The sequence below is a fragment of the Martes martes genome (assembly GCF_963455335.1).
Source record: "Martes martes genome assembly, chromosome: 9".
Classification (NCBI taxonomy): Eukaryota; Metazoa; Chordata; class Mammalia; order Carnivora; family Mustelidae; genus Martes; species Martes martes.
Genome location: NC_137896.1, coordinates 69,742,154 through 69,768,060, shown reverse-complemented (window position 1 = coordinate 69,768,060; position 25,907 = coordinate 69,742,154). Strand labels below are relative to the sequence as shown.

The following is a 25,907-nucleotide window of genomic DNA, read 5'->3' as shown; positions in this document are numbered from 1 at the left end:
AAGCCAGATCAGACAAGAAAGATCCTTATATTAAAAAATATATATAGGGGCACTTGGGTAGCTCAGTGGGTTAAAGCCTCTGCTTTCATGATCTCAGGGTCCTGGGATCGAGCCCTGCATCAGGCTCTCTGCTCAGTGGGGAGCCTGCTTCCCCTGCTCTCTCTCTGCTTCCTTCTCTGCCTACTTGTGATCTCTGTCTGTCAAATAAATAAATAAAATCTTTAAAATATACATATATATACACATATATACACACATACATATATATATACACACACACACATATATATACATACATATATATACACACATATATATACACACACACACTTTCCAAAGTACTCTGGACAAAAAGAATATAATTATACTATATATATACACACACACGCACATATATATACACACATATATATACATATATATACACACATATATATGTGTATGTGTATATATATATATAGTATAATTAAATTCTTTTTGTCCAGAGTACTTTGGAAAGGATTTCTGGCCACAGAATTTAGCAAAGCATCATCTTTATTAACTGTCTGGAGTTGACCACATATTTTAAGCATCACAAAGCTTTCACTATACAGACAGCCTTATTACTACTGTAGTAGGATGGGAGTGGAAAGATATAAAAAAAATTATACAATTTAGAGAAGTTATGTAGGGAAAAAATCATTATTTTTTGGTAATACTAATCTTGTTTTAACTTCCCGTTTCTGTTGTTCGTACTCTGAGGGTAAGTGATGCAAAAAATTTCCAATTCTTGGTCACTCATATTTGTCTGTTTAAAAATATTTCTTTTGGGGTGCCTGGGTGGCTCAGTGGGTTGAAGCCTCTGCCTTCGGCTCAGGTCATGATCTCAGGGTCGTGGGATTGAGCCCCGCATCGGGCTCTCTGCTCAGCGGGGAGCCTGCTTCCCTCTCTCTCTGCCTACTTCTCTGCCTACTTGCGATCTCTGTCTGTCAGATGAATAAATAAAATCTAAAAAAAAAAAAAAAAATTTCTTTTAAGTAAATGTTCAATTAAGATTTCATATTCTTTATCAGAGTTTTTTTTTTTTTTTTTTTTTTTTTTTTTTCCTGCCTCTGAATGGGGAATTTCTTTTTCCACCATCCCCATCACCTGGGGGAGAGGTTTCTGGTATGAAGGCTTTCCTGGGGATTATCTCTGGCCTCCCTGAGTCTAGGCTCTAGGCATTCTTTTGTGGACTGAGACATAGGTGGCCTTGGCTCATCTTTTGGGCACTCTGTTGATGTAGATCCTTCAGAATGGAGGATTTTATGTTTGCCTTTGGGTCCAAGATTCCAGGAGTTTCCTTGTCTGGTCTCCAGGGCTTTTCTGGACTCTTGGTTCTCTTACTGTCTCTAGGTCCACCTGGAGATCTCAAGAACTTCTCTACAATCTCCTGCGGTCTTTGGGACTTCTCTAGTATATCTCTCTCTGCCCTTGCCCCCTCTTTTCCTGGTGTTGGTGAGTAGAGCACCAGGCTTGAAATCAGGGCTTCTCTGAGAGGCTTTCCGTTTCCCCAGAGGAGTATGGCTGCAGCGCCAGTATCTTCTGAGTTCTCCAGTCATATCTGGCTGTTTAATCTTATTAAGGTTCAAGTCCAGTAAGGAGACGAGACTATCTGTCTGCCTCCTTTTTCATTTATTTTCCCCTCTTTTTTTTTTTTAAAGATTTTATTTATTTATTTGACAGAGATCACAAGTAGGCAGAGAGGAAGGGGCAGGGGGGCGGGAAGCAGGCTCCCCGCTGAGCAGAGAGCCCAATGTGCGGCTGGATCCCAGGACCCTGAGATCATGACCTGAGCTGAAGGCAGAGGCTTAACCCACTGAACCACCCAGGCCCCCCTTCTTTTCCCCTCTTTCTAAGCTTCTCCCTCCAAGCATCTGAATGGTCTTTGTTCCTTCCTGTGTGGCAGGAAGTTATTTGTGCTTTGTGGTTTTCTCAGTGGTTCACCTCCCACTCTGCAGTGAAATGTTAAAGTGCTCTAAGATCTGAAAGATCAAATCCTTTTAGATTTTGATTTTCCTCTCGAAAATTGTAGCTTTTACAAACAAAGTCACAAAAATATAAATGCTTATTTTATGACCTCATTGCAGACTTTTAAAAAAGTTATCAGACTCAAAACTGAACAGGACTGCACATTTCTCAAATGTGTGCAGCCATAAACTTAGTGGGTCAAGGAATCAAGAGAAAACAAGAAAAGATATTACTTTAGACAAAGATACACTGGGATGGTTAGGACTTAAGACTACAAAAGATAAAACTATACAGTCTTAATCTCTAACAAATTTTATCTCCATTGAATTTAAGAATCTATAAGGCACTTCTTTCTTGGCCCTCTCATGACCTGGAAGACTTAATACTGTTTTCTCCAAATTTCTAATTTATTGATTGGGTTTCCTTACCTGTGCAAACTTAATCTTCTCAATGGGTATTTATAATTTACCTTTTCGAAGTAATCAGCTATTAGAGTTGTGCTTCTCTTAAGTATCACTCTGGGAAACATTTTATATTGTGGTGATTTAAACTTGTATCTCCTTTAGAGGCTTCCTGGTGTCAACTAGATTCTTTACGAAAGGGATCCTAGGGTTTATAGCTAAAGCTATGACCAGCAGACATTTATATATTGCTCCAGTGTAGACATTGTAATTTTGGATTTAAACGTATACCTGCTTCTCAAAGGAGAGAGTCTTTATTTGATAAGTGATTTCTTGTGACCTGGTCAAAAATGGGTGCACATTATAATTGATGAGTGATTGTCCAAACCCCTTCTTTTATCCCCACCTCCCTTACTTTTTGTTTGCTTGCTCGTATGTATCATAAGATAAAAATTATTACCACTAGTGCCCTCATTTAGGAAAAAATGCCAGGAAAAACAATTACATTATTATCATTATCATTACCAATGTTTTTCCATCAGTATTTATTCAACAAATATGGAGAGATTTACATCTTCCTACCATGAAGTGTGGTCTCAGAATACACACTTCTTTCTGATTCAATAAGAAAGGTGAGCAGGCTATAGAAAACACTTTGATTTCAAAATAAAATCATTTCCAGGATCTTTAGGAGCACTTTGAGTCTTTATTTAGTAAGAGTCAGCATTGTATGGACATCATGAAAGGTGTTGTATCATAAATTTGTCATAAAATAGGTATACAATAATAATGATATATAAAAAGAATACTTCTGAGACTCCCATCTCTGGTCCTGCATTCCCATTAGTGGCTTTTCTTCTGATTTGGATGAGTTTACTTTAATCTACCCACATTTGTATCTGTTTCTTTTCATGACCTGTGGATCGCACATATAGCCCAGCCGCCAGGGCTTGTTGTTGCTTTCTGCAAGTCAACCACGGAGCAGAGCAAAAAACTCAAATAACATTTCATAGTGAGAGTACACGAATAAGGGATCTATGAATGAAAACACCCCTGAATCCAGTAAAAGAAGGTTTTTTCTTCAGTGACACCTTAACATGAGGAAGAAGGAACCAAAGACAATTGGATTTACCACATTTACAAGAAATTAATTCTAAATGGAATTCTAAATCTCAGTTAACAATGTATGATGAATAGCACCAACCTACTTACCAGTACTCTAGAAACACGCAGATTTTTGTGTGGAAGAAAGGCATTTTATCTTCTACTTCTCCTGGGTTTTTCTGCTTTTGAGTCTTCCTCTTAATACTCTGCTGCCAGCCCATGTCCTAACCCTTCTTCCTTTCCGGAATAACATTTTCCCAAGAGCCAAGCTTACATTTTTTTTGCTCCTCAAAGATTCTTCTACTCTGATGCTGGTTTATTATAGGCCTAAAAATACATCAATAGTAGATATTCTAGGGGCACCTGGGTGGCTCAGTGGGTGAAAGCCTCTGCCTTCGGCTCAGGTCATGATCTCAGGGTCCTGAGATTGAGCCCCGCAGCGGGCTCTCTGCTCAGCAGGGAGCCTGCTTCCTCCTCTCTCTCTCTGCCTGCCTCTCCGCCTATTTGTGATCTCTCTCTCTCTGTCATAAATACATTAAAAAAATCTTTAAAAAAATAGTAGATATTCTACAGTAGGGCCGTTGAAGCTTTTGCTTTTTGCTTCATTTACTAGTAAACCAGATAATCAGAAATCCACATGTATGAACAACATGAATTGGTGATAGTAACTACTGAAAAAGACCCATGTATTAGTCATGATATAAAGGCTTTATTATGGATTATTTATCTTTTTGTTTGTAATCCTTTACAATACTCTAGTAACATCATATAATTACAGTGATGTTGAACATGGGGATGAAATTTATATATATAATTATTATATTTCATTTTGATAATTCTTTAATGTAAGAACACTAACTGCACCTGTAGGAGTTAGTTTGTCAGCAGTGGCAGAGACTAGGGGAATGGATTTTATTGGTCTTTTAGTGCCTGTGAGCTACTGAATTAATTTTTAGTTATTCATCACAATTTTGTAAAAATATCTTGAGTAGGTAGTTGAGTGTGTATAGTTGACCTGTAGATTGATGGGGGATGATGGAGATCTGTTGTAGTTCTCAAGTCAATATGATTGACTCTCGAGGTGATTTCAATGACAAGTCATTGAATTTGATATAGGTTTGTGTGTGTATATATATATATATATATATATATGCCTTGAAATTTTGACTAGTGTCTATAAAAGTTCATCCCCCCACCATCTGTATTCTTGGGTTCATGATTATTATGAAAATTAACTGCCATGTAAGATTGTGGAGGAAAAGGGTTGAGGTTGACATAAGCAAGATTATTTGGTCTTTGAGAGGCTTGGCTTGTTTTTATAATGCTGTTAAGAGCAAGGACCCTGGATTCAGACTGCCCAGGTTTGAAAATTGGTCCTGCCACTTACTGTATGTGTCAGTTTGCTTATCTGTAGAATGGGGACTGCAGCTTTGACAGAGTCACTGTGCACAGCTCCATAGACATTGTAGTCGAAGGAATGTGCCCCTGGGAATTCTGTGTCCCTGGGCTTCTTGTTCTACCTTGGCAGGTTACCCTGAGGGCAGAGTCTGACCAAGTACTCTATAACTGTTTGCTATCGTTATCATTTGGCTAAAAGTGGTTTTACTAATGACTAGTACACCTTAAAAATTAATAGTGTATTCTAGTTCTAATTTTAATGATCTCCGGTGATGGCCTTCCTTCCCTACCCCTAGCCCCAAATACTTCTAGTTACTAGTACTTGTTCTAACAAATGATTTTCAACAAATTCGGGCTCCTTAATCCTACAAAAATACTATATTGCGGTGCTGTACCAGGCCATATTGGAGCCTGAGACAAAAGGAATAATTGGTAATACTGATTCTATTTTATTTAAAGTTTTGATATTTCATATTTCATTCACCATAGGATTTTTTGGCATTGATTTAAAAAATTGCATTGAAATATTATTTTTCTTGATTACTGAGTTTTTAGTACTTCCCCCTCCCCCCCAAGTGAGTACCTCACTCACTTCACCCATTTTATCCTAGTCCCGGTCCTGCTCTACTGGATTTCACTTGTTATCTTGGAAAAAAAAAAAGTCTCAAATCTATGCTGACTCAAGGGGTCTGTAGCAGCCAAAACTAAATCTAGACCCTGGAAACTGACCCTTAAAATGTCATTCCTGTTCATGCTAAATTTCATTTTTGTTTTCTACTTATAAGCTAACTTAGAAACCTTTAGTTTAAGGAATTCTTCGAAGTCAAAACAAGTTTTGCATTCACTTGATAACATGGCCAAGTAATTTGGTCTTCAGAGTGAAATGAGCACAGAGTGTGACACCAAATCAGGGTATCCTAGGAAAGCCATGGGAATAATGTTATCCTGAAATCAAGAGATGAAAAGAATAGTATAGAACCAAAGAGGATTTTTTTTTTTTAAACCAGTAGTGTTAAGAGAATCCCACCTAGGCAAAGGAGCCAGATCATAGAATAGAAAGGGAATAAATAACCTCTTACTTATTGATGACGAGGTTGAGAAAATATGCCAGGATCTGTGCTGGCTAAGTGAACAGGAATTCAGCCAATATCCCATGACATGGTTAGGAATATGAACTAAAAACCACATCTATGAGTTTGTAATCTAATTAGATAAATGTTGAGTTGAATTACTGTTCTGTCATCTAGTAGTTATGAGATTTGGACAAATACTTTAATTCTCTGAACCTTGGTATGGAGATAAAAATTATTAGAAATAAGAGTCTATGTAATGGAGCTAAACCTGCATGGGACACATAGAAAGTGCTTAATGATTGGTTATTGGTGCTATTACAATTCCTATTAATATATATCAAGGAACATGATAGCTAATCAAGGTCAATTAGTAACAAGTAGGTATAGATGGTCAAACCCAGTGAACTGTCTGCTGGGGGAGTGGTACAGTCCTGAGCCAGGATAGATGACAGCCAAGCAATTAGGCCTGAAGAAGAGAACACATGTGTCCATTTAGCTACCTGAGAGGTGGCCAACCTAGCATCAGATTAGCATTTACATGCTGATGAGCCCAGCCCTCTTAATTTTTGAATAATGTGAGAAAATGGCACCAAACAGACAGGAATCCAGGGAGCTAGCCAGGCCTCTGATCACCCAAGATGTAGGGAGCCTCCAGTAAATCAGTAGAGAGACACAGAGAGCTAGGCTAACTCAGGAAATTGCTCTTCCAGAGAAGGAATGGGGTTGGGACATGGGCTGGCAGGGTGCATAGAATTGAAAGAAGTTGCTGATGACAGTGATACCCAGGAGAAGATGACTGCAACAGGCCTTCCTTCTGCACAAGACTGGATTCATACAGCAACGGCAAACAGACTAGTTAGTGCTTTCCATCTTAGATTGCTGAAAAATACATTCTCATCTTTATTTTCTCAAACTTGTGTTTAGTTTTTAAAAATCTCTGATTCCCTCCTCATTTTCTAGTACTACTAAATAAAAATAATAATTATAATAATGAATAAATAAATAAATAAATAAATAATCTTTTGGTGGATTAGGGACTTTTCAGAGCCTATATAACATTTCAGGGTCTTTTTTTTTTTTTTTTCCTTTTCCCCCCATCCTTAAAGAAAACATACCTGATAATTGATGCTTATACAATATCTAGGTTCTTGGCCAAATCATTTTAAAATATAGCCATCTGGGTGTTTGTTCTTGGATGTTCAGTCATTGCTGCTGCAGCTTTATTTTTTTTAGAAAAATGCAATTATTCTTTTTTTGGCAATTATTATTTCGTAGGTAAAATGAATGATTCTATCTTTCGATAACATAAAGATAGGTTTAGATTCATCTCCTTAAGGAAGAGCCATGTGAGAAATTACATAAGACTCCGTTTTATTTCTCTTAGCAGCTAATTGAGTATCCCAAGCAAGACATTTAAGCCCATTGTCATCCTCCAAAGCAAAGGGATCTCGTTTCTGTTTCTTTCCCGAAACTGGGAAGCATTTTCCTCACTTCTGTTCATAGGCCACCTGAGATACTTGAATCCAGCATTCATTTTATCCTAGACACCAAAGACAGTTTTCCTTGCATTGTGTGCGAGTTTGGTCTTGGCATTTTTTATTTTAGCGTATTTTCCTTGGCAGAGGCCCTGCTCCTGCCTGGGAGCTGATTGAGCTTCCGTAGAGCCAATATGTTTCTCAGTTCTCCAATTTAAATTCTGCCAAGAATTTCCTAACGTGTGCCATGAGAAATTCAGCAGCACATAAAACCCCATTCATTAAATAAACAGTTAACTAAGCAACCCTTGGCAAAAGGCTCAACCCATCTGACATTTGAAGCACTAGGGACCTTCCAAAGGAAATAATTAAAGAATGCATTAAGAAGAAATATCTCAGGGCTGAGCAGCTATAATTGAAAAATAACAGTTCACAACCTAGAATCTCTATACTTTTTTAGGGTCCTCGAAATTAGAAATGAAGAACAGTTATGTATGTTCAGTATTTCATCAAATCTAGGCAAGGCTACATACTTACCCACTCTTAGCATAATCTAAATAAAACAGCTATTGGCATCAGGCTGGAGATCTACCAACTCAGGGTGATTATAGAGGCAATCTCATTATGCCTTTGATAAATTTAAGATTACAAAGAAAGTGTTCCTTAATGAATACCTTTTGTTTAGTAGATGAAATCTTTTACGATATAAAGTTCATGGGAGATAAGGAATCTAGTTATGAAATTTAGGAAGTAATCATGTAAACATGAAGATTGGAGGGTGAGTAATTACTGCAAAGCATGCTTCTTTGCTTTTTAGAGAAGAAGCCACTTATTTATTTAAATGACCAGCATTCCTCTCTTTTACATTTAAGATCGCAATAGTAACAGTAATGGCTACTTTTTACTCAGTGCCCAAGAGCAAGCACTTAGCACGGTATGTGCTTAAATAATTCTACAAAATAAGTGTTAACTTGATTTGAAAACGGGGAAACTACTTCAGAGAAATTCGGGAATTTTCCCAAGACACTGTAGTTAAGTAGCAGAGCAGGAACTCAAACCTTAGGCTGTTTGAATCTATATTCATATCTGTATCTATACTTACGTATCATACAATGCATTGCCTTCAGATAATATTAAAAGTATGGGCTACATTTACATACAATTTCTAGTTTGTAAAATAACTTCTTTGTGGATGGGAAAAACAGCAGCATTAGCCCCGTTAGTCTTAAAGATCAGCTTCCCTGTTTCCTTTGTGGGTGTTCAGGTAGGGGGTGGTCAAGAAGAAATGGCTGGCAGCCAAGGCAAGAGAGGGGATTAATACAGTGTGAGTAATCACAAATTTGATAATCTGATCTTGAAATCTCAAGTCAACAGGGCTTAATAGAGTTGTCAGGCTTTTACTGCTGAAGGAAACTTAATTATCATCCCATGCAAAGAAAACAAACAAAAAATTATACCGTCTATTCCCAGGTCTGGAAAAAGACATTTAGATTCTGTGTTGTCCACCACTGAGTAGCTAGACACGAGCTGTGTGTCCTAAGGCAAGCAGCCTTGCCTCTTGAGGGCAGCCATGGTAAAGGGGAGTGCGCTGGGCTCTCTCCTGCCCTGAGAGTCATTCAGCCTGTCCTCCTGATCTCTCCAATGGACTGGCCTCCCACTCCTAGCATATTACTGCAAGGAACTCTACCAGCCTTGTGATTATTGAAACAGAATTGGTGTGCTTATAAATTTGTTTTTCCCCTAAATTTATTTTTCTCTGTAGTTGTGTCACTATTCTCCAAGTAAAAAATAATACAATTATCTAGCATGAGGCCAGATGTGTTAAGGTCAAAATCATTATAATCACTTATGGATGATAGTTTTACAAATAATTATAATAACAGGAATGTAATTCTAAGCAAGGTATAATTTCCTTTTGCTATTCAAAATCTCTTTAGGGTGCCTGGGTGGCTCAGTCTGTTAAGCGTCTGACTCTTGATTTCAGCTCAGGTCATGGTCTCAGGGTCTAAGATCAAGCCCCATGTTGAGCTCTGTGCTGGCTGAGGAGCATACTTGAGGTTCTCATCTCTCCCTCTGCCCATTCCCCTTCTCCCTGGCTTGCACATGTGTGCAGACTCCCTCTCTCTAAAAAAAAAAAAAAAAAAAAAAAAACACACACACACAACTCTTTAAGTGAGTTTCAATGAATAATTTGCCACCAACTTTAGTTGTCTACATTTTGGAAAGTTAAATCAGAGCAACTAGAATAATTCCATTATATATATTTATCTTATTTATGCAGAAAACAAAATCATATGATGCAAAGTATAAATATTATTAGAATAATTAATGTAAATATCTTAGTAGGAGAGACGTAACATATCTTGGAACACATTATAGAGATATGATAATTAAATGAAGTGTAGCTGGATGAAAGAAAGGGAGAAAACAATAGAATGCTCGGAAACAGAAACTTGTACAGTATATGGAAGAATTTAAAAATGTGGTAGGCTTTACAAATCAGTAGAAAAAAGAAATTATTCAAAAAATGTGCTGGCTCAAATGAGTAACTACCTGGGCAGAGGACTCAATTTGGATTTTCATCCTCAAAGAAAAACAAAATATTTTCAATAAGATTATAAAGTTACATACACACACAGAAACATCTATAAAGTTAAGTAATAAATGTTGTACATAACGATATGTTTGTCAAATCTCTCTTGGGGAAAGCCTTTCTAAGCTAAAGAGTGATGAGAACAGTCAAAAAGTGATAGTAGAATGAAATGGTAAAACTCTGGCATATCCAAATGACATACAGCAAGTCATGGTAAATCAATGAAGAAAGACCGACTATATAGTGTATGGTATTTTGTATATATTCATACATCCATGCATACTGTGGATGTCCACATACTAGATGGTATCGTATATACTAATAGTGGAGGGCTTTAGAAAAATGTAAAATTAGATGATGGGGAAGCTTTACTGAGCTCATGAGCCTGGGAGTACAAAAGAACATGAATTGGTTAAATCAGACATAACATTTGATGCCACTATTTTGTTATGATCAGTTCAAAGATACCATTCTTGTTTCATGGTAGTATAGGTTCCCTTAAAAAAAAAAAAAAAAGAATAATTAAGCGACCTCTTGTCCCTCATTGGGACTGGTAGAGGATTTTAAAAGTTTTGGGATAAAGCAGACATGCATTGTCCTTATTAGCAGCATCTGCCAGCTTGGAATAGAAGTTTAAAGCCTAATTTATGGTGTGTCACATTCTGCAAGATCATGAAAAACTGAAGCTGAAAATATCTTCATCACTTAGGTGAAAATAGCAGTAAACATTGCAAGTTTATTGTTTCTAGTTAACTTTTCCAGTGTCTTTGTCAGTGCCATTAGTGGGGGAAATAACTGCAAGATTTTCCCCCCTTAGGAATTTTATTTTTATATTTGAATTTCAGCTTATTGTGAAGCTATCACAATATTAAAGATAGAATTGCCTTTAAATCAGTTACGGTTCCTTTTCTGCCATGTTGCTGAAAAGACGGCTGCTCTTCATTTGTAATTGCTCTAGGGCCTCTCCTGTTCTACGCCTGTGCTAGAGATGGCTCATTGGTTCATCATTCCATTTGTTTGTTTTAGGGCAGAGTCAAAAAAGAACAGAACACCGAATTCCTCAACACTTGTTCATGAGCAGAGCTTGGTACCAACTGAGACTGCCCCTTCACTTATCTGAGCCTCCATTTCCTCATCTGAAAACAGAAGAACCGATCTAGTTGTCAGCTTTTTATTTTACAAAAATGGACATCTCAAATCTCATGTTACTGAGATAGGTTCATTTTTCCATTCCCCGCCCCCCCCCCCCCCACACACAAGGGCATTACTGAATTACTGAATCTTCAGTTTGAGAGAAATAGACATTCTTATGGCGTGGAACTCAAGTCTCCACACACCCAGATGCCACTGAAAGCTTCATTAAATTGGGCTGTTAGCCCCGGGACAACACAGCCTATTTGCTCCCATGGCTGACTTGTACAGATGGTGCCAAGGTCGTCTAGATAACTTTAGGCCCTTCCCTGATGGTGGAATGAAGGAAGGGCAAAGCAAGAGGGTGTTTTCTTTTGTTTTTCCTCCTTTTCCTGGATAAGATGTAGTTGATCATGTTTAATTGGAAGGAAGCAAAAATATTTCTTTCTCCACATTGCTTTAAAAAAATTGTCATTTTGTGTCCTTTCCAAATTTCAACTTAATTTTGGGGTTTGAAATTAATAAGTCATATGCCTTTACTGAGAAACGATGTTTTTGTAGTCCGTTTTTACATTTCCTAATTAATTTATTTATTAATTAATGGGGAAAGTTGCAATTTAGTTGAAAATTTTATCTGCACACAATCTCTGGATAGTACCAGATTATGGGGAGAAAAAAAGAAACACAAACTCTGCTGTTTCCCACCCCACCCCCACCCCCCCAAAAACCAACCCTCTTATCTTTCAAAATTCCTTATGTAACTCTCTTTCAAACCAGATTTTCTGAATGCTAGGTATTGTTTTCACGGTGGCACTGGGCTACTTTGAACAGGGCTTGTGCATTTCCTGTCGGCCTCCCCTTCTCTGACTCACGCCCAGCCCATGAATCTCTGCAGCTGGACACACGTTTGCCTCAAGTGGGCATATTCAAAGCATAGATGAAAACTTCTGTGGTGTGACATTCTCAGGAAAGCTAAAATCCTGTCAGTCCCCCAGTTAAATTCAACGAACTTTTTTTTCACCTTTTTATTATAAGCACATTCTGTGCTAAGCTCTCAGTATAAGAAAGTGAACAGCATTGACAACTTGACCTTGGGTGGAAGATAGGACAATAATGAGTGCAATGATTTTTTTTTTTAAGTGACCACTTTGCCTCTACTCTGCTCTTATAATTGTCTCTTCATGGTGGCAGGAACACTGGAGAAAATCTGTTTAATTTTCTACCTTTTGTAATAATAAAAGAATCTTTTTATCTTTTTCTTTTTCTTTTTTATTTTTTGGTTGTAGCCCTTCCTTTGGAGTGAGCCAAGCTTATAAGTGCTGATATTTGTTTTTAGGCCAAGACATTTTTGATTCCAAATGAGTAAGGCCATCTGTGTGTTTTAACCAAGAGCATCTAATTTCTGAAATTATTTAATGCTATTAGTGTATGTATATTTGTATTTCGGTGTGTATATGGTATATATACATAAGTGTTATCTGCTTATCCATCTAGAGATGTATTATATATTCTAATATATATGTAAAATTTTTCTGGACATCAATTTTAGCAGGTTTGACCTATTATATATAAACACATTTATATTAGGTAATGTATAATGTATATAGTTTACACATTACAGATAAATACACCAATAACAAATATTCATGAGAAATTATACTGGTTTATTCTAACATTTTAATTCTAATATTTTATTTTATATATATCCTAATATTATATATATCCAGAAGACATGCCTGTTGAAAAACTACACTGTAGTTCTGGAAACAGAAGTAGTCCCATTACTTAAACTGGATTTGAAGAGACTTTCTTTTAAAGATTTTTATTTTATTTATTTATTAAAGAAGGAGAGAGTACAAGTAGGGAGAGGGGCAGAAGGAGAGGGAGAAGCAGGCTCCCCACTGAGCTGGGAGCCTGATGTGGGGCTCGATCCTAAGACCCTGGAATCATGACCTGAGCGGAAGGCAGACACATAACTGACTGAGCCACCCAGGAGCCCCTGATGAGGCATTTTAATCCATAAGCACACGAAAACATTCTCCTGCTCTGTTGTGATATTTGATTCATTTAGAGGTATTTTAGTAGGACAATTAGAAGGAAAGATATGTAACTCAGAGCAAGATCATCCTTTTGCACAGTGGCAAATCGCTGTTTGTGAATCTTTTGCTTAGCCACTGCTATCAAAAAGTATAAATGAAACTCTAAACGAAAACTATAAGTGAAATTTACTGAGACAAATGAAGTTTGAAGTTAACATCATTAGCTATTCACAGTATTTGACATGTTCAGAATAGAAAGCATTCAGCGAGCTCTGTGCCTCCACATATTTGCTGATAAAGGAGGATAAAGTTTTTTATCTGCTAGGATGCTTACAAGGAGCAAACACTAAAACATATAAATTTCTTTTAATGGGGTCTGACAGAAAATAAACACTCAAGAAATCTTAGCTGATTCTTGTTGCACTGGTAGTGGTGGTTTTGTTGATGTCCGATGCCATGGAAGTTCTCTCATGAATGAAAGTAAAAGCCCCAGGCTGGCTAGCTTCCTATGTATGTGTTCTGGTTAGGAACCCTCAACTGTAAAGAAAGGCTGCAAACTGCAAAATACATGCCAGGATACAAAAAGAAGCCTCTGTCAGCTTTGATCTCTCTGCTCCTGCTGGTTGCAGCCCTGTTAATTACTGTAAAACACTGAGCAGCCATCTCTCTACTTTGTACCATGTTAGCTGTTACCTTTGTTACAAGTCCATTCATTCACTCCCAGAATAATAATATTGTTACTTGTGATAACACTAAGGAGAACAGCTGATATTCACCTGGGCCCTTCCTCTGTGCCAGGCCCTGTTGTTAGTGCTTCCACTGAAATATAATTTATTATTGACAATACCCCTAATGTGGTAGATAGGATTACTCCATTGTACGGATAAAATGAGCCTCTATGAGGTTGAAGGACCTCTATGAGGTCACAGGACTGCGAGTGGGTGAGCTGCAATTCTCTTTGAAATCTCTAGAGCCAGATTCTTAGCCCTTACTTATTATTATTCCCAAGAATGGAAGAGAACCAAGACTCAGATTAGAATAAGCCATTCGTGATCACAGGGAGGTCACGACTGAGCCTGGATCCCTGCATCACTATTTGACTTTACATGTGTACTTTCCCGGTTAAGATATGAAAAGCCTTGATCAATGCATGTTAATGAATTCAGGAGCCTCATGAAGATTTCTAAGCTGAAACATTTATTTATACCAAGAAAAAAGTCATTATTTGAGTAGCAAATGTTTTCTACTGATGCGTGTGTTTCACACACTCCCACTTCCTGTAGAAAGGGCCTTATCTCTCAGCCACCAGTTCTTCAGTACCATCTGTACAAACCTTAGATAGATAGAATCCTTGATGTATGTCTGTGTACCTAAAGATGTAGTGTGCATTCTCTTTACTGAACAGATTAGTGTTTCACTATATCTCAAAATAGAGAGCAATATCCTGACATCAAAACCACAACTGGAAAAAGCCAGACAATAGAGAAGGGCATCTTTTTATAAAAGACGTTCAAAGGACGTATCTTACCTTTGTCCCAAATCACATAGAATAAGGGGGAGAAAGCTCAAGGAGTGATAGATAGGACCTGGTTTTCCATTTTATATTTATACACACATATATATGTATATATGTGTGTGTGTGTGTGTGTATATAAGAAATTAAGCAACTGAGAAGTAGAGAGTTTAAGCAAGTTGACTTAGATAAGAGCTTTGTGATTAAGCTTTGTCTATACTCTCAAACTTATTTTTTTTTCACCTGTTTATTTCCCTTGCCTTTTAGGACTAATGTGAAGATCCAATAAAATACTCAGTGACTATCTACCTCAAATTTCAAGCCTAGGAATATAAAAATACAGACATATTGCACCTGTTCTTGCACATTTCAGTGTCAGGGATATTTAAAAAAAATTATAGATGACAAAAAACAAAAACACCTTGTCTCTTTCATGTTTTTATCCCTTTGGGATTTATGATTTAAGCCCATGAAGCAGAGAAGTGAAATTCAACATTGTGAATCTTCCAAAAAAAAAAAAAAAAAGAAAAAAAAAAGAAAAATCAATATCCCCTCAAAATCTTAATTTTATGAACAGACCAAAATGAGTATGCAATAATACTATCACTAATTGTAAAGTATATAGATATCTTTGAAAGTTGAAACTATTGAGTTCATTACAACTTTTAACATAAATAGAAAAGATACATGAGGGCACCTGAGTGGCTCAGTGGGTTAAGCCTTTGCCTTCAGCTCAGGTCATGATTCCAGGGTCCTGGGATCAAGTCCCACATCTGGCTCTCTGCTCAGCAGGGAGCCTGCTTCCCCTCTCTCTCTGCCTGTCTCTCTGCCTACTTGTTATCTCTCTCGCTCTGTAAAATAAATAAATAAAATCTTTTTAAAAAAAGATACATGAATAATCATAAATAATTCAGAATCATATTATCTCAGAAAGAAGCAAAAAACAGCTTATATGTGAATTTTTAAAAGATTTGGAGTGCTTGCTGTCTACTTATTATTATAATTGAACTATATTCAGGTCATTTGAAGAGTACGTCTAACTTTGGAAAAGTAGGGTGATTATGAAATCTGGGTCAGATGAAGTAGTAGTGTAGTTGTAAGAGCTATCAGCCTGCCTACCCAAAATTGCTTTTCTGTCTTCCGGAGTTGCCTTTCAAAGAATACAAATGAGAAGGAAGAAAAGTACATCACACTTCTCCTCAAGATAGTTCTTCTAGGAAAATGATTCTACCTCTGGAGAATTTTAACTCAGGTGTTTTTCATTCTAAAAGTAATTTAAACCCCCCAATATGAGTTTGCAGGTAAAGTTTTCCAATACACCAGCCATCTTGCCGTTTATAACTGAATATGCACAGCAGTTCCCACATTTTTCTAAAGAAATAAACTAAAAATAGTAGCCGGTTTGTGAGATTAGTCACAATACCACATTCTGCTTTACATAACTACATTTGTAAATATTCCTAATTTTTATAATCTGAGACTAGGTTAAAAAAAGGGAATAAAGAATTTTATTCAATTCTCAGCAAATATTTATTGAGTGTCTGCTTTGTGCCAGACACTGATATTAATGGTTGACTATAGTGAGCAAGAACCCTGTCTGTACAAAGCATAAATTCTGTTGGAGACTTTTTTTTGTTTTTTGGTTGTTTTTTTTTTAATTCCGGGGGTGGGGGCAGGCATGGAGGCAGTGTGTGTGTGCCTGGCTAACCCTAAGTTATCTGATCAAAGGAATCCCTACTTTTGTTCTCCATTTTCTTGAACCTCCTTTTCGCCAGGGCTCCAACTTACTCATGAGATTATAAATCACTCGCTGAAATACTTACCTAGAATTACCCTACCCTATATCCCTCAACTTTTTTGTAGCTGGTATTGGATTCATGAAGCAATATACCCAACCTTCTACGTACTTACTCATGTCAGAAACACCTGACTATTGCGATGCTTCTATTTCATGGGCAGTGCGTTAGCATAGGTCAACATTATCATCTGCATCAATTGGGTCAGAAAATACTATCCTCATTCCTGATCAATATTTTTGTCAAGGGAATCTCCAAATAATGAAGTATAAATCAGGGAAAGTGAAAAAAATACAGGCTTGGGTAGCTTGAAAGTCATGGTGAGACTTTCTCACCATGATGATGAACTTGGAAGCTCATCCACAGGCACCATTTTCTCCACTTCTAAAGATCCCCAAAGAAAGACAATCCTAAATCAATTTTCCCAAGACTTAGTAGCTTTTTTGCTCTTCAAGAAAGTATACTTAAGAATTAATCTAATTCCCTTTTGTTATTGTCTAAGTTCATTTTCTTTTCTTTTGTTGTCATTATTTGCTTATTAAACCATTATGCATATTTGCTCAAAGAATAATGGATATGGTATTCTTTATAATAATCCTCCCTTCAAGATAAAGGTAAACTGAAACACCAGGACTACTAGTGAAAAGATGTGACTTCTCTGCTTGGCACAAATCAGCTATAAAATACCAATTATATGTGTGTGCTTAATTTCTAAGCATTTCTTTAAAATGAATTAGTTTACATTATTTCTGTCTCTACCAGATGATGATGAAGAGATGATATTTATTATCAAGTAGTTTGATGTAGTTGGTATTTATTGAAAATCTCACAATTTGCCTGGCATTGGATTGATTGACTTTATGTAGATTCTCTCACTTACATTCATTTTCTTTAATAATAACAACCATCCTGTAAGGTGTTATCACCCTAAAAGGGGAAAAAAAAAATAAGGCTTGGAGAGATCATGCAGTTAGGCAATGCTAGCACTGGAATTTGAACTCAGAGAGTCTGATACTAGAGCCTACACTCTTAATCACTAAAAAATAACAGTATTCATTAACAAGTCATATCACGAAATTTATTAGCCACACTGTTGGCTTAGTTAGGTTTTGCCATAGGTTTGCTGTATTGACCAGTTAACTTTATAGCACTTTATAGCACTAATCAGACACAGGCTGTCTTTTTTTTTTCTATTATATAAATATAAGTGAATTTCGAACCTGTCAGGGTTGGCTGCTATGAACTTTTGAATGGCTTCTTAAAATATTTTAGATAGTTCTTTGGACATAGATAGCTAATTTATTCTTAAGTCAGTATGATATATGTATTTTAGAAATGTAATTATGCATGGTAGGCATTTTATAGAGGCAGGGTATGGATCTCTTTTTATCGTTATGTCAGAATGGCTTCAAGTATATTAAGGTGATGTGATAACAGATACACAATATTGGGAGCCCTGCCAGTGGATTTGTCCAGTGTGCCGTTTGGAGTCCCAAAAGCCATAGGATTATCAACAAGCAGTCAGAACCACCTGGACACTTTGGATGAAGTGCCTTGGGAAATAAGAGTACGGGACAAACTTTGTTCCTCATTTGTATACTTTAAAGTAAAATGGAACACAAGTAATACAGGTTGAATGGATTTAGAGCCAACATTGTTCCAAAGTTACCCATCATTATTCAAACAGTTGTTAATGTAGGCCATGGGGAAAAGAGAGTTTCTGCATTTTAGTTGTATTTTGTGATTTTTCAGAGAAAATTCTGGATGTTTTCTATCTCAACTTATGATTATCTTATAAAGTTTATACCCATTGTGGCTATATAGACCATAGACCAGATCCTATATTTTAGGGAACTGTTATACAAAATATCTAATTTCAGATACTTTAATAATGGGAAAATGGAAATACCTTTACATTTAACAAACAAAGTATAATAACCAAGAATAAAAGCAAATATATAAGTTTGAGTTTATATATGCTTAAAATAACAAAAACTGTAATCAGATACATTCAAATTATTTGGGACATCTACAACCAGTGTGGATATGTGTACAGACATTATTTGAGTGAAATTAGGTTGGAATGGTTATTGTTTAATGAGCCGGTACTTGAATTTTATTGGGCTGCAGAAGCTATCTTATATATCAAAATGCGCTAAACATTGTGTTACTCGTGTTGCAAACATGTGTTGCAAGTTACATGAACTGAAGACAAGTCCTAAATATTAAAATATGGGCCTAATTTCTCACTGCTATCCTCTGCCCACAGGTTGTATATAAAAATAACGATGTAAGGCTGGAATTATCTCGACTTGCCAAGCAAGGAGACCCTAAGATGAAGATCCACGGAGTGGTGGCATTTAAATGTGAGAATGTTGCAACTTTGGACCCAATCACCTTTGAAACCCCAGAGTCTTTCATCTCTTTGCCTAAATGGAATGCAAAGAAAACAGGCTCCATATCATTTGATTTCCGCACAACAGAGCCAAATGGCCTCATTTTGTTTAGCCATGGCAAACCAAGACACCAAAAAGACGCCAAACACCCTCAGATGATAAAGGTTGACTTCTTTGCTATTGAGATGCTAGATGGCCATCTCTACCTCCTCCTGGACATGGGGTCAGGTACAATAAAAATCAAAGCCCTACAGAAGAAGGTGAATGATGGAGAATGGTATCATGTGGACTTCCAAAGAGATGGACGGTCAGGTAATTTATCATTTTTTCTATACTCTTTACTTGCTGGAACAGTCCTTTCATCCCTCACCAAGGGAAATAAAACCAAGAAATACTGAAGATTTCCTGCATTTCTATCTTTAGGGTAAAAGAAATTCTGTTATTATTTCTGTTTCACATCATATACAAATCAGAAGGAGCTAATTAATCATTATAGTTGGGCATAAAAAACTCCAAATGCTCAAATGGTTTCTGGAATCACTTCTTAAATGAACATTTATTGGATAATCAAGTGCCAAATCTTGCAAGACATTTTATCTTGAATTTGCAAGTGACAAAATTCAGGGTTCTTGTATTCTCAATTATTGTTTCTATCATTGAATGTTTGGAGGTGCCTGGAGTGGCAAATACAAAATATGAAAAAAAGAAAATTCAACAATCCACATAGAAAATCCTTAGTTTCATTTTTAATCCTTAGTTTAATTTTTATCCAAGTTGGATCTGTGGGGTCAAAAACACTTTAATCGATGCCATAGGATTTCACGGACATGGGCACAACTCTGTTGACTTCCAAATAGCTTCCGTTTCTAATGAAAGATGTTTAGAACTGAACCAATAGGAATTCTTTCCTCTTCCTTTTGCTATGCTTTTTATCCTAGGGATGTGTGTGTGTGTGTGTGTGTGCCTGTGTTATGTATGTGTGTACATGCATGTGATTGGGGAAAAGAGGGGGGCATTGTAGGCAAGGCCTGAAGAAATAATATTTACTTACTTTGAAATTTGAGAATGGATTAGGAGGCTTAAGGAATTGACTAGCATTAGGTTTGTAGGAGCAAAGATCACCCAGGCAGAGGAAATAGCGTTTGTAGAAATGAAGGACATGAGAGAGATAGAGAGAGAGAGAGAAGAAGACAAAGAGGGAGAAAGAGAGCGGAAGAGAGAAGCAACTTATTTTAGGTATATAACTATATACTATGTCTTTTTTACTTTCTTCACGTTGTGCTCCCACACTCTAATTGTTCCTCTCACTTACAAATAAAAATTAGCTTCTTATAATAGAAGACAGCTGAATTTAGACCTAACTACTCTCCTTCCTTCCCTCCCGAAACTTCCTTATTTACTTACATACCATATCATGCACTCTGGATTTTCCACTAAATATCAGTGTAAGGTTGGCCAAGTCATCTTTTGTGGGTCTGAAATTCTTCCTTCATAAAACATGTTGGAAAGAACCCAGTATTGACTGGCTCTCAGACCTGATGAAGGGGTACCAACAGTGACGGGATCTAGGATTCTATATTTTTGCAAAGCTTTCCAGCTGATGATCAATGCAGACCAGAGAACACTTAGTGCCTCTTTCAGATCCAGTCATCTGTGATCACCATCCTATTTTAGGAAGGCCATGCTGCAGTCCTGAAGTGAGTGCTCCTTTCATAGACCCCCTTGTCACTTGTGTCCTCCCAGCATCCCTCAGCAGAACTGTGTCCTGTTTAACTTTTAGTCATGCCTTGTTTTACTGCTTATCAATCAAAAAGATTGTGATTGACATCCTACAATTTTTTTTTTCTTTTTGCCTGACAAAATAGAAAAATGGAACAAATGGGAATTTAGAGGGAGCCAGGGGTGAGGGCAGAAAATTGAAGGAAGGTCAGAACCCATTGCTCTGGTCCTCAGACTCTCAGAGACGATTTCAGATTCATCCCTTCCTGGAAACTGTGGTCTCCCTCCGTTCTTTCATTTCCCTGAAATCTTCCACAGGGAAGATTAGTTGCCATTCTGTGCTATCTATACTTCTTTTATCAGTTCTGTTATCTTAGATGACTGAGTGTAGACAACATTTTTTTTGCCTGCTGCATTATACTGATTCCATTAGAAATTAGATTCCTCTTTTTTTTTCTGATTTAAGCTGAGAAGTATACATTGAGGGGAATACAAAAATATAGCAATAGAGTACTTCCCTTTCATTTCCTCCAGCCTGTTTGTACAAGAGTTAGCAGTCAATTGGCTACTTAGGAACTTCCAAACAGAAGTCTAAAAAAGAGGAATTGAGGGGCGCCTGGGTGGCTCAGTGGGTTAAAGCCTCTGCCTTCAGCTCAGGTCATGATCCCAGGGTCCTAGGATTAAGCCCCTCATCAGGTTCTCTGCTCAGTAGGGAGCCTGCTTCCCCCCATCTCTCTCTGCCTGCCTCTCTGCCTACTTATGATCCATGTCTGTCAAATGGATAAATAAAATCTTAAAAAAAAAAAAAGAGGAATGGAACATGGATTTATGCTTTGAATATTAACTTCTGGATGATATAGTTTGGTTTAAAATGCCCCTAGAATTAAATTTTTAAATTACTCTCACGTATGTGTACGTAGATGTTAGACTTCCTAAAAAATTATTTTTATTTGTTTATTTATTTATTGAGAGACATAGAAATAACAAGCACAAGCCAGGGAAAGGGCAAGGGAGAGAATCTCAAGCAGACTCCGCACTCAACCCAATGTGCAAATTGATCTCACGACCCTTAGATCATGACCTGAGTTGAGTCAAGTGTTGGATGCTTAACTGAACCACCCAGGCTTCATAATAATTTAAAACATAACTGATTAGATTAAGTGGATTTTTAAAAAAGATTTTATTTATTTATTTGAGAGAGAGGGAGCAGGAGTCGGGGCAGAAAACAGAGAGAGGGAGAAGCAGACTCCCCACTGAGCAGGGAGTCTGATTCAGGTCTCGAAGTGGGCTCAATGCAGGGCTCAATCCCAGGCTCAATCCCAGGACCCTGAAATCATGACCTGAGCTAAAGGCAGACACTTAACCAACTGAGCCACCCAGGTGCCCCATTACATGGACATCTTTTGGAAGTTCAGAGGAGCAAAGTTACCATACTTCAGATCAGCTGTATTTCATTCACCTAGAAATGAGGTATTTTTTAACTGCATGAAGAAATACATGGTTAATGTCAAAACTTTAATAAATACAATGTCTAACGGAAAACAAAACTAGCCATTATTCATTTGATAATGGTAATTTATTCTAGTCTTAAGTGTTGATGTGGTCTAATTAGATTCCCAAGTTCCTTGGATGACCTATTACAATAAGAATTGGATAAATGCCTTAATCCTCAAGCCGAATAAAATCCACTTTTTCTCTGCTTAAGTTCTTTAATTCTCCAAAATTGCCAATAGTTTCTTAAGTACCCTTTTTGTACCCTCATTGGAAAAGGTCAAAAGCAGAGAATATTTGTGTTAATTTAGAAAGCTCAATGATGGATGGGAAGATGAGAGAGGGATGCCTTGAGTCAGTATAATTTACCTTAAGAAAATAAGACATGAGATTTTTGTTGGAATCCAAAGGAAAGATTAAGTTCGTATGCTCAGTGATATGAAGCTAGTGAGGTACTTTTATGCAATTACAATTTCAGATTAGTGAATTGAGACAAACAGTGTAAAAACCAAAGCTTATTCACTACACCAAGTTCTGCCCTTTACTAAATTGAAAGAAAAGAGAGCTCATTTTATGTTGGCCTAGCTCAAGGGAATTTAATGTAATGTTAATAACTACAGCTGTTAATATTTTATATATAGTATTTTAATTAAGTTCTATATTTGCACACTACATTGGTTTGGTATAAAACAGCCTTTTAAAAATTGAATGAATAGCTCTACTAGCTTCTTTTTTACTTAAAGGATATTTCTGAGTTAGGTCGGTGAAATACTAAGATTTATAGTTCGGTTAAAGCTAAGAAACATAGAATTTGAAGAAATAATTCATTTTATCCATTTTTCACACCAGTTATATTCAGAGGCTATATGAAAATTAGTCTTATTATAACGTGGGAAAATGATACCTCTAAGACAAGAGGTCAGTGTGGGCTGCTTTCTGACTCATGGATGATGAAGGTTGCCTGGGATACTCTTCAGCTGAATATTTAAAAATATTTGATGAGCCATTTTCTCTGTTATTAAAGTAAAGGGAGCTTAGGGCTGGGAATTATTCTTTCTGCTATTGACCACACTAAAGTTAGTAGGAATAAAGCCATGGCCATTAATTTGATGCCAGTAACTAATGATTACCTCCCTCTGTAGGGTTAAAACCATATTTGGGGGACAGACTAAATTTTTAATATTCTCTAAGCAACTTACAAAAGAAACTTATGTATGGAAGGGAATGTCTTATTTATGTTTTTACCTACAGGTCCTGGTACTTTCTTGTGCAATAGAAGTTGTTTAATAAATATTTGGTACAAGGAAAAATAAAGAATAAAAATAGGTGAATGGCTTAGTGCCAACCCACCCCTAATATTCTAAAACTAGCAATAGTATCATCTTTGCATTTGAAGAGTAATAGCAATCTTTAAGTTTTAATGCAAGTTTTTTAGGAATTTACCTTACTTCCTGAAAACCATTTACACAATATAATACACAATGTAAGATTACAGGTGCTGCCCTTTTTTATGAATAGAAAGCCATCCTCCAGGCCCAACTGCCCAAAAAAAAAAAAAAAAAAAAAAAAAATCACAGTGTGGAAGTTACATAATTGTTAGAGAAACTATGGAACTATGGTCAGCCGGACAAAAATGACAAGCTCTTAGGAGAACAGAACTGCTATCTTTGCTTGTTCATGAGATCGCTATATCATTTAGCAAACATGTAGATAGAAGGAAAATGAAGGGAAGGTGTTCACTTCTTTCTGAGGACTGAGATATGCAGTCACAGTAAGCATGCTAATGACGAGGAAGCTTGTCACCTGCACTGCCTATCTTTCTGTCACTTTGCCCTTCAGTACTTTGTTCACTAAAAGATGGATATATGGGGGCACCTGGGTGGCTCAGTGGGTTAAAGCCTCTGCCTTTTTCGGGTCATGATCTCAGGGTCCTGGGATCGAGCCCCACAGCGGGCTCTCTGCTCGGCGGGGAGACTGCTTCCCCCTCTCTCTCTCTGCCTGCCTCTCTGCCTACTTGTGATCTCTGTCTGTCAAATGAATAAAAAAAATCTAAAAATAAAGTTTAAAAAAGAAAAGATGGATATATGAGTCCCTTGTTTGGTGAGAAATACTGCCTTCAGATGAATTTCTAGAACCTCATTGTCAGCACAATTAATTGTATTGTGTTGTACCTCCCTTCTGTTCTGTGACCTGGGAAAGAGGCATTGTCTTTCTACTTTGCTACTGTTGGCCACAGCTACTCTCTTGGTACAGTGTAGCTTCTTCCTTTGCCTGCTCAGTCTGTGACCAGCGACATGGGGCCTGGTAGGCTGAGCCATGAATGGCCTTTTCAGATCTGGGTTAGACTGGCAAAGGAAGAACCATACAAAGTGCGGGTGTGATTTCCCGGTCAGAGTGTATGATCTGAGTGCTGCAAAAAGTGAATATCTTCCATGGATAGCTTAGCTACTTAACAAAGCAAAACCCCTAAGGTGCTGAGTTAATAAATATGATTGAGGAGGTTCATTACTCTGCAAACTTTGCAGGACTTAGAGCTGACAGCTTCTTACCAGCCCCTCTTCCCTTTCCAGAGTTCTCCTTTCCATGTCCTTTGCTCCCAAACTTAACACAAAATAACCGTGTCCCGGTATTTAGCTAAAGTGTGAATTGTAGTAAAATTAGGATGAGGTTAATGACTGTTTTCTTGGTGCGTGGATATTGTTTAAAATTGCATTAAACTCTTTGGCTCAGTCAAATGTATCCTCTCAAATATTTTTACGGCAAACTGCCAGTAACTTTTTTTTTTTTTTTTTTTGCAAACCATCATTACACATAGAAATCAAAGAGAAAACTCATTATTATTGTCAAATTCTGCTTGTGTACAGCAGGGTACAGCAGATTGTATCGGTGGTTATTCATGGGTAAGCCTACATTTAACAGCTAAGAAACCATTGAGATTGAATTGAAGTCATAGAGTTCCAGTTTAAGAACTAGAAATTACAGTGGGAAAGGCACAAGGCTCTCCCCAGAGCACATAATTAGAGGTTTATAGTAATCACGGTTTGATGTGAACAGCACTTTCTAGCTATCTATTACCAGCACTGATTTCTGTGTATACCATTCATGAATCACCACACTTAAACATTTCTACTTGAACAACCATTAGACGATTTCTCGGTTTAGGTCTTGATTTAAACTTGCCCTTTGACGATAAACATTCCTCCCATGCCTCTACCTACTAGCTCATTGCAAACACTGAAATAGTTTTAAGTAAATTTATAATATTGTTTTACGTGCATGTCTCTAAACCTCTACACATCAGTGGGAAAACTGAAGCACTTTATCATTAAGTTATTAATTATTTGACTATCCCAATGACTAGATGGAGTCAATTTTGCATAAATTTGTTACATTAAATTTTATTAAACTTATGTTTATATTTATTTCTTTATTTTGAATATTTTTAACAAGGAAAACATCACTTATTTTCTTTCCCTCCAAGAAGTATTTTCAGTTTTGGACATTTTCTTCCAGGCTCTGTATATATATATATATATATATATATATATATATATATATAATTTATATAAAACATACATACTTATCATTACTATATAATAAATGTAATTCTTCATTATAAGTCTAATTATAGTAGACGGGTATAATTGACCAGTCATAGATATATGAGTGTTCAGGTTCCTGTTACCAATTAAATTTCCCATCATAAGTGAATAAACATTTGGACTGTAAGCTGGCATCTCATCCTGGCAAAGCTACACAGGAATCATTCCATATCCTGTGACAGTTAAT

The 25,907-nt window shown here is 36.9% G+C and overlaps 1 protein-coding gene across 33 annotated transcripts in view; it reads left to right on the top strand.

The window, feature by feature from the left end:
- The window catches only part of NRXN1 (neurexin 1), a gene marked incomplete at its 5' end in the record, with an annotated part of 1,159,071 nt that overhangs the window by 486,928 nt on the left and 646,236 nt on the right, over window positions 1-25,907 (top strand). For all 33 annotated transcript variants that reach the window (XM_080814815.1, XM_080814809.1, XM_080814838.1 and 30 more), the window contains one exon: window positions 18,782-19,220. In XM_080814815.1, coding sequence (XP_080670941.1) covers window positions 18,782-19,220 — 439 coding nt within the window. The remainder of the gene's footprint in view (window positions 1-18,781; window positions 19,221-25,907) is intronic.